General features: G+C 41.7%; 3 protein-coding genes across 3 annotated transcripts in view; all 3 read right to left on the minus strand.

Annotated features, from left to right (window-relative positions):
• Positions 1–1,421: 1,421 nt before the first annotated feature.
• On the minus strand, positions 1,422–6,576 carry LOC118427132 (keratin, type I cytoskeletal 9-like). Its single transcript, XM_035836769.1, has 3 exons — positions 5,214–6,576; positions 4,514–4,687; positions 1,422–2,041 (listed from the first exon to the last, which is right to left on the minus strand). Exons 1-3 carry the CDS (start codon positions 6,331–6,333, stop codon positions 1,422–1,424), a joined length of 1,914 nt encoding a protein of 637 aa, XP_035692662.1. The 5' UTR covers positions 6,334–6,576.
• A 370-nt stretch (positions 6,577–6,946) lies between these two features.
• On the minus strand, positions 6,947–9,777 carry LOC118427133 (E3 ubiquitin-protein ligase TRIM56-like). Its single transcript, XM_035836770.1, has 2 exons — positions 8,366–9,777; positions 6,947–7,098 (listed from the first exon to the last, which is right to left on the minus strand). Exons 1-2 carry the CDS (start codon positions 9,486–9,488, stop codon positions 6,947–6,949), a joined length of 1,275 nt encoding a protein of 424 aa, XP_035692663.1. The 5' UTR covers positions 9,489–9,777.
• LOC118427134 (WAG22 antigen-like) overlaps positions 9,775–9,902 on the minus strand; it is a 1,974-nt gene continuing 1,846 nt past the window's right edge. Inside the window, exon 2 of the mRNA XM_035836772.1 lies at positions 9,775–9,835. Coding sequence (XP_035692665.1) covers positions 9,775–9,835 — 61 coding nt within the window. The remainder of the gene's footprint in view (positions 9,836–9,902) is intronic.

The following is a 9,902-nucleotide window of genomic DNA, read 5'->3' on the forward strand; positions in this document are numbered from 1 at the left end:
TTTTATTCCTAAATTGGCTAAAGTCGCCTATTTCTGTTAGGCCAGGCAGGAGTCTGGTAGAGACTAGACCATGCACCATTTTATCGAGTTGTTTAACGGACAGGTTTTCCATCGGTGTCTGCTATGAGATTTCTGATTTTGGGGTTGGAAGTTTAAGAAAATGAAGTGCGCGTGTTCTTCTATAGTGAGATATGAATCCATTCTTTATTATCATTCATTCAAACATCCTGGATTGTTCATGGGTATAAATCTTATTTTACGAATCAATGGTGTGGAACCATGTTGTCTGGGGTACATGTGTAAGGGTCTGCCCATGTTATTTCTGAGCATTCAAATATTGGGCTTACAACACAGTCAAATTCTAACGTCTAGAAGCTCACGTGGTAGATAACAAATATTCGGCTAGTATAGTACAAATAGTTTGCATACACCTTAACATTACTTTTGTATAGTCACATAGGTAATATTTGGTCAGTAGGTAATTTTCAATGTGAATACACTTGACACATCGCACATATCTACAATCACACCGTGGCTTCTCCAGATTACACGTACTCCATTGATAACATAGACAAAATGTAGATGTCACAGGGGAAATTTTGATCCAGGTGAATTCAGAATTCTCCTAGGGGAGATTTAGTCCTAGGGAATCTGGAATTCTCCTAATAGAGATTGGAATTCCAATCTCCCCAAGGAGGGATTGGAATTTTACCAGGACAATCTTTTGGATAAAGAAAATGTAGATATCACAGGGGAGATTGGAACCCAGGGGAATTTGGAATTCTCCTAGGGGAGATGTAGTCCTATGGGATCTGGAATTCTCTTCGGAGAGATTGGAATTCCAATCTCCCCTGGGAGAGATCTTTTAGAAGACAATATTGTCAATATTTTTTTTACAATCTTTTTTTCTAGCAGAGCTGGCTTCCAAATTTCAAACAATACAACAAAGTAACAACAAGGAATTATCATCTTTTCTAACACTAAATCATCATATCTTATACTTCATATCTATCACTTAATGTGCGGTATACTACTCACTAGTGTAAAACAATATCTTGATCTACTGCTCAGCGAATTTAACTGCTAAACAACAGAGTTCTTATCATTTGTTCTGACAATTAACGGTTAAGAATATACTGTATATTTCTCACTAGTGTACCATATTACAATTACCTTATCCTATACGATAGCTTAATAATTTTGAATTTTCAAAGATGTAATACAGGAGAATTCAGAATTCTCTTTTCTCGACATTTACAACAGTCAGCAGTATTTGAAAGAGAGGCATTGATTATTAGATTTGTGGTAATGTACCAGATGACAATGCACAATTGATTCAACTAACTTGGGATCTAGGTTAACTTTGGGTCGTCGGAAATGGTTTACAAACAAGTATGTCAGTGTTAAAATTGATATAATATTTATATCGTCCTGGTAAGTACAACATATCCCGGCCCGTCATTTGCTTCTTCTTCACCACTGGTGTCTGATCCTGAGTTATAGGAGCCACCTCCACCGCCACAGGCACCACGTGAGTTATCCCCCCTCCCTCCTCCTGAGTACCCACCCCCTCCTCCTCCCCCACCTCCCCAGCCGTAACTCCCTCCCCCTCCTCCAAACCCGCCCTCTGCATTATAGTTCACCCCCCTCCCACCGACTCCACCGTTCACGAAAGCCTTCCCACCCTCACCCCCATAATTTCCATCAGTGCCACCAAAGTGAACTTTCCCGCTCGCGCCGTCCGTTAGGAGCCCCCCGCCTCCCCCACCTACAAGGTCAGCACACCCTTCTGTGGCGCCTTCCCCGTCAGAACCTCCTGCAAAGTTACGGCGACCACCTGAGCTGTACTGCCCTGCTGTTGCGGTTGTACCGTCACTATTGGGGTTCCTTTTCTTCAAGAGATCACCTCCCCCCGCACCCCCCGCCACGATCAGCGGCGTGTTGTCCGTCTTGGTGACGAAGGTTCCGCCTCCACCACCGACGACTTGGCTTGACATGTTCTCCGCTCCCTCTTGGCCTGCAAGTATCTTCAACACTTCACCTAAAATGATATTAGCCACAAAACGGTTTTTGTACCTCAAGCTTTTACATTGCACGCTAATCCTGCCACGATGATACTACTGAATGGTGTAATTATGGCTGTAATATCACCGAGGTAGAAAATATACATTAATGAATAGCCATGTTATAGACCTATGGAATGCCAGGCCAAAAGGATTGAATGTATCATCCAGATAAATTTTTGGCGTAGAAAACTGACATGGCAAGAAGGGAATGTTTTACTTTACTTAATTATTATATTTCAGCCATACCACAGGTATGGTGAAATATATTGTATTCGTAATGTTTCTTCTTTCTTTCTTTCTTTCTTTCTTTCTTTCTTTCTTTCTTTCTCCTGTCAAATCTTCAGAACACGGTATCTCCGTTGTTCCTCAACTGAATGACTTGAAATTTGGCACAAGGTTAGAGTTTTTTTTCTTTTTTTTTTTAGAGGATTTTTTCCATATCTGTCTCTTAAATGATTTTATTAAGGTTTTTTGGTCATCTTAAGACCAAAACTGTATATTTGGGCCCCCTGTACCCTGGTATTATAACCGAATGAGCTAGAATTTGGCACAGATGTGCCTTGATAAGTCCCCCATATAGATTCAATATCAGTTTTGGTGTACAGTATAACGAAATGCTTATTTTTGCGATTTTTTGGTCATTTTCTTACCAAAAAAGGACACTTTTGGCTCCTGTACCTTGGTTTTAGAACCGGATGACCTGAAATTTAGTATAGGAGTGCCATAGACATATGCGCACATGGATTCAATAACACTTGAGGCATACAGTACAACAAAATACTTAATTTTGCGATTATTTGGCCATTTTATGACCAAAAAGTACACTTTTGACTCTTGTGCTCTGGTTTTAAAACCAAATGACCTAAATTTTGGTAAAAGGGTGCACTAGATATTTATTCAAATGACACATGTATAATTTTTGTCATAGACTACGTCAAAATGATATATTTGGGGATTTTTTTGTCATTTTCCAATAGCCAGAGGGGTCAATGGTCGTTGACCCCCAGCTGCAGATTGCACCTACTGGCATATATGTCTATTTAATCTAATTAGATAGGTAACCTATCACTTAGCCTGAATCTATATCCTAGAGGGGGGGGGGGGGGGGTGGCAGCCAATCAGCGAGCCCGGTGTTATCTGGAAGAGTCCATTCTTACACGGAGGGGTTCATTTTTTTTTTAAATTCATCATTGGACTGGTGAAGTCTTTCAGTGGATGTATTTTTGGACAGGTCTATTTTGCAATTTTACAGAATGTGTGCTGGAAGAGTCTATTCTCGCACGGAGGGGGGATTTTTTAAAATTCATATTTTGGACTTTGGTGACTTCTAGTTTGTCAAAGTCTTTCAGTAGGGTTATTTTTGGACTGGTCTAATTTGCAATTTTACATGGGTGTTCTGGAAGAGTCCATTCTTGCATAGAGGGGGCTTTTTTTAAAATCCATTTTTTGGACTTCAGTGATTATGTCAAAGTCCTATTTTAGCGGATGTATTTTTGGACTGCTCTACTCTACATGGAAGAGTCCATTTTTTGCACACGGAAGGGGGATTTTTTCAAATTCAGTTTTGAACGGGTGATGATTCGAAATTCAATTTTTAGTGGAAGTGTTTTTAGACTGGTCTATTATACCTTTTCATGCACTGGGACCTTTTTTGCTAAATTCAATTTTGGATTTGGTTTCTTATTCAAAAGGCCAAGGTTTCAGTGGGAGTATTTCTGGACTGGTCTATTGTGCAAATTCACATAGGGTGCACTGGAGTCCATTCTTGAACGGGGGAATTTTGTAAGATTTGTAAGATTCATTTTTGGGTTAAACCGTCATTAGTAAAAGTGATTTTTCAAATGGGTGATTTTGAAATAGCCTATTGTTGCATGGGGAGGGAGATGGCTGAAATATGCTGTATTTGCTCTCAAGCAAATGTCGGCCTTTCTAGTTTTTGTTCTACCTCTTACGAATAACACAAGACTATTGTTGTCTCCTCTTCCTCAATTATTGTCTGTTAAAAGCAAGGTCGAGTTCAAAATAGTCTTCAATTTACAAATTCCAAAGTTTCATAACTGATTGTGTACAGTACAATGTGGTGATCATCAGGAATCCAACCTTTCTGCAGTTGAAAAATCCCCCTGACCACCGCACCGCGCCCTCTGGCGGACTTGGGGTCTTTTACACCCCAACCTGCAGCAGAACCTAGAAATATCAAATTTGAAACTGGGATCAGACACCATGAAGTTTTGCATTCTATTAAGATTTTACAGAGAGATTAGAGAAATAAATACGATGTTGTGTAAATAACCATATCAATATTATATGCCGTATAGCCTTCTTTTCCTTTGACTTAATAAATCGAAATTCATCATGATACCTGCCTCCTACACTCTATACTAAGACTCAAAATGGCTCTATCAGCTCAAACCAGAAGAACGATTTAGTCATTAATTTGTCCATACCTGCCGCCTCTATCCTGTACTGCCCTGTATGCGGTACAGTGAAGTACTGAATCCCGTCCTTCAGCTGCACCAGCCCCTCGTGGTCCTGTCCGCGGTAGTGGGTCCCCAGGCTGGTCGGGCCCAGACGGCCGGTGGTACCGAGGGTCGTGAAACGGGCAGTACGGAAACCTGAATCTAATTGGTACAAAAAAAGTTTGAAGATATGATAGAGATAATCATGCAGATTAAATTCAGTCCATTACATAGCACATCCATGGTCCGAAGTCCTCCTAGGAGACATAAACTACAAACAACTAACCTGCATCTGCTGGGGCCGTGTTACATGTGTTAGCTGCTGCACCTATGAGATTATGAGCGTTAGTAGAAGAGAAGTTGGAGAAGGATTTGCATACTCCTCCTTCACCTTAAAAAGTATGTGCGGGCCAGGCGAACAGGTCGCCGAACTCACGTCAACAAAAGACTGCCTACACCATTGCCTCTCTAGACATACGGATGCCAACAACAAAAAAGTACTGTAACAGTACTAGTCTCAAAGTAAGAGATAAGTAATTGAGTATATTGCGTTTATTCTATGAGGATTGATTTCTTCTTAAAAGACATTGGTTATCAAACTTTCCCAAGTTCTACATAGCGAGTAGGGTTTGTGATTTTAGTAATAACTTTAGCAGATATGTTTACTTTTTTGACTTGTAACTCTTACCCTGCGTTGTCTTGACTTCTCCCATGCAAGGCTTCAACTTGTTTGACGTCTCCTCCTCCTCAAAAGCGATGTAAGCCTTCGCAGGTAATTCATCTGTAATGTTGGTAAGATCTATCTGTAACAGTTTCTTTAGTCTGCTGTTCACGTCTCCGCTGACCGCCATGATGTCAAACTCTGACCCGTGATCCACGATGTTCCGTCCGAACTCTGCCGCGCTCTCTAACGCCACAGTCGCCGTTTCTATCTCTTCTATAGCGGTGGAGAACTCCTTACTCCGGGTCTGGCTCACAGTGTTAACACAATCCAATAACTCGGCCTCTTGTTGATTTACAAGCGCAACTAAATCCTTCCTAGTTTGCTCTGCTTTCCTCTTGATCTTCTTGATGCTTTCGGTTACATTTTTCTCCAACTCGGTCTTCTGTGCGTGCGCCAGTTGGTCAGCATTCTTAAGATCCACCATCTTCTTTTCGGTTTTTCCAAGAAGAGCGAGTATATCTTCTTTTGCCTTCATAGCTGTGTCGGTGAAATACTCGTACTTGTGGTCCTTGTGGGACAGAGCAGTGCATACCTGACAAATAGCCTCGCTACAGTCGATGCAGAAGAACTTTAAGGTCTCCTGTGAGTGGATCCTACAGGGTGGCAAGTGACGAGGCTTCATCCTTACTGTGTCGGATTCGGCCTTGAGCTGCTCTACGCCGATCACCTGGTGACCTCTGGTGACCTTCAGACGACGGTGAATTGCTACACATTCGTAACACAAAAACTCACCACATTCCGCACAGAAGTACTCCGCCCCTGGCTTGGTCTCACAGCTCCCACAGACCAGACTCTCTCCTTCATTAGTCAGCTTCTTGTGGACGTCAACCGTGTCCTTCAGGCTCTCCACAAAGAAATTATCTTTCAGTTCCGCGACCCCACGACCCGGAAGTAAAGTCTTGCTGCGACAGGTGGGGCAATCTAACTCACTTTTGACCTTTTGTTTCTTCAAAAGTTCTACAAGACACTGCAGGCAGAAGGAATGAAGACAAGACAGTACCTTGGGCCGGTGGTAGGGCTGCAGGCAGATCTGACACTCAAGGAAGTCTTCTGAGAGGCGATTGAGAAGTTTGGATTCCGCCATGTTGAAAAGTTCGAGAGGGTTAAATGTCCAACAGAATGGTACGAAATGAAATATTCCATATCATAGACCCACTAAACAGTCCATAAATTACGAAGGGAAGGTTGTTATCTTAAACCGTTACTAAACCTGGAGGTTAACGGTGTGAGCAGACGTTGGCGGGACGGAGTTGTCTACCTGTAACGGTGCCTGAAAATGGCGAGCTGACAAATATGGCGATATTCACGTCGGTCATGTGATAAGGTAACGTACCGTAAATCAACGAAAATTTTGCTCCACTTTAAGCGACACTATTCGAAGAGCACATGTTAAACATTTACCAGACACACCAAAAAATTCATTGCGATACTGTATTGGCGTACGTGTACATTGCTTGTCCTAAACAAACAGGATAAAGTACGATCGGTGGCAACAATATCCACAAAAATACGTCTAAAACACCCAATATATCAGATTAGACTGAAATTCTGAAGACATATCAAAACCATGTAGCTGTAACACTAAGTATTACATAAGCATATTTACTGTACAAAACGTTCAAATCATTTTTTAGACCACATCAGACTTTCAGGCTGGTAAACCAGCAACTATCATGAATGTCCGAACGCAGCACGAATTAGGTATCTGGTACAGTGAAGTACTGAATCCCGTCCTTCAGCTGCACCAGCCCCTCGTGGTCCTGTCCGCGGTAGTGGGTCCCCAGGCTGGTCGGGCCCAGACGGCCGGTCGTACCGAGGGTCGTGAAACGGGCAGTACGGAAACCTGAATCTTATTGGTACAAAATGTGGAAGATATGTTAAGATAGTCATTTGGACTGATAGTAAACCCAGTCCATAATATAGCATTCTGGAGGTTGTATATAGTCTGTCTTTAAGAGTCAATACTGACTTTCAAGTCATCACTAAGAAAACATGACTTAAATAATTTGCCGTAAGATTATTTTCCTTCGTTAAGAAAAATATGAAAACATTGATACAAAGGTTTGAAGAGCTGTGTATGTACCGCATATAAATTGGGGATATGTATATTTTTTAATTTTTTTATTTTTTTAATTTTTTTTTAAACATTGTATTATTCATTCACAATGATACAATCAATGACACAATCAAGTGTGCAAGTAACCATGGTAACAAACAATAACAAAAATAGATTACGTCAAATATACATATACATTTAACGAGCTATTATAGTTCATAACATGTCCCCTGACTTCAGTACTACACTAGTTCTGTCTGAAGAAAGAAGTGGCTAACAAAGTCCTGCAGAAGATAGTCATCAAGTTCATGGTAACCATAATGTAACATAGTACCTCTTTACAATGACCGTTGGCACTAAAACACTTAGCTCCACTCCCATCATAAAATGCAACAAGTAAGTGCTCACGAAGGGAGAACAAAAGTATTAAATGGCAAGTATCGAAATACAGATAAATGCGGATACATCTGCAACTCAACAGTACCAGTCATATTGCCAGCTTGTGGGCAAGACAGCAATCACTCAAGACTTTGTCTTTCTTGTTCCATACTCCATATGTTTAGAAAACATGAATATTTCAATTCATGTACAACATTAACCTTAAGTCTGTCAAAAATGTTTGAAATATGTTGCTGTATATCTTTGTATCCTTATCTACATGTCTCAACCACTCTTTAAAAATAGAGAACTTTGCAATACTAATTACTCTGTTTACAAGACAGATGTTACTGACTCCAAGAAATATAAGTGGTTTTGTTATTGTGACATGTAAATCTTTTCCACGCAACACATTTTCAACATCTTTCCAAAATAGTCTCAGCTTTCCACAATTAAAAAACATATATTTTTTTTTATTTGCAAGATCATGCCTAGATACTTATGCCAGAAATACTTATTGCCTGTACAGAATACGTACTAGTGTTCAAGTAAGAGATAAGTAATTACGTAATGCCTGATCAAATAAAGATCAATAAGTTTACTTTCTTGGGGTTTGTTTTTTTCTTTAAAAGCAGTGGTTGATAGACTGTCACAAATTCTACATAGTGCTTCTAAATCTTACCCGGCTGCGTTGTCCTAACTTCTCCCAGGCGAGGCTTTCCCATGTCTGACGTCTCGTCCTCCTCAAAAGTGATGTAGGCCTTCGCAGGTAACTTCTCTGTGATGTCTGCAAGCTCTATCTGTAACAGTTTCTTAAGTCTACTGTTCACGTCTCCACTGTCCGCCATAATGTCAAACTCTGACCCGTGTTCCACGATGTTCCGTCCGAACTCTGCCGCGCTCTCTAACGCCACAGTCGCCGTTTCTATCTCTTCTATAGCGGTGGAGAACTCCTTACTCCGGGTCTGGCTCACCGTGTTAACACAGTCCAGTAACGCGGCTTCTTGTTGATTGACAAGTGTTAACAACTGCCGTCTAGTTTTCTCTGCTTTCCTCCTGATCTTCTCGATAGTTTCGGTCACATTTTTCTCCAACTCTGTCTTCTGTGTGTGTGCCTGTTTTTCAGCATTCTTAAGATCCAGCATCTTTATCTCTGTTTTCGCAAGAAGGTCGAGTATATTTTCTTTTGCTTTCACAGCTGTGTCAGCGAAATACTCGTACTTATGGTCCTTGTGGGACAGAACGGTGCAAATCTGACAAATAGCCTCGCTACAGTCAATACAAAATAGCTTTAGAGTCTCCTGTGAGTGGATCCTACACGGTGGCAGGGGGCGAGGCTTAATCTTCACGGTGTCGGATTCGGCCTTGAGCTGCTCTACACCGATCACCTGGTGACCTCTAGTAACCTTCAAACGACGGTGAATTGCTACACATTCGTCACATAAAAAGAAGCCACATTCCGTACAGAAGGATTCCGCTCCTGACTTGGTCTCACAGCTCCCACAGACAAGACTCTCTCCTTCATTAGTCAGCTTCTTGTGGACGTCAACCGTGTCCTTCAGGCTCTCCACGAAGAAATTATCTTTCAGTCCCGCGACCCCGCCACCCGGAAGTAAAGTCTTGCTGCGACAGGTGGGGCAATCTAGCTCGGTTTTGACCTTTTGTTTCTTCAAAAGCTCTTCAAGACACTGCTGGCAGAAGGAATGAAGACAAGACAGTACCTTGGGCCGGCGGTAGGGCTGCAGGCAGATCTGACACTCGAGGAAGTCTTCTGAGAGCCGATTCAGAAGTTTGGATTCCGCCATGTTGAAATGTTTGGCAAGGTTGAACGTCCGAAACAAGGCTGAGAAATGTATTTCGAAGATCCACTAGACGAATGGGAGGGTTGTTATCTTAAAACGTTACTAATCCTTAACGACAACGGCGTGAGCTAATATCGGAGGGACCGGGTTGTCTACCTAACGTAACGGTAAATGACCTGTTTGCAAACGTGACGTTAAGGATTTGTACGCCGATCACGTAACGCGGCTGCGCTCAAGAAGGTCATGGCGGAAAACATTTGATTTGCATACGCATTGACTCATGGGTACTCTAAACAAACAGAACACTTGGTGGTATAACAACGTCAACCCGGCCATCATAGTTGTCCGACCTGTTATAAAAACAACAACAACAAAAAAACACTGTGAACCATGTGATGACTACCACTCAAAACCCCC

This window comes from Branchiostoma floridae, chromosome 12 (genome assembly GCF_000003815.2).
Source record: "Branchiostoma floridae strain S238N-H82 chromosome 12, Bfl_VNyyK, whole genome shotgun sequence".
NCBI classification, from domain to species: Eukaryota; Metazoa; Chordata; class Leptocardii; order Amphioxiformes; family Branchiostomatidae; genus Branchiostoma; species Branchiostoma floridae.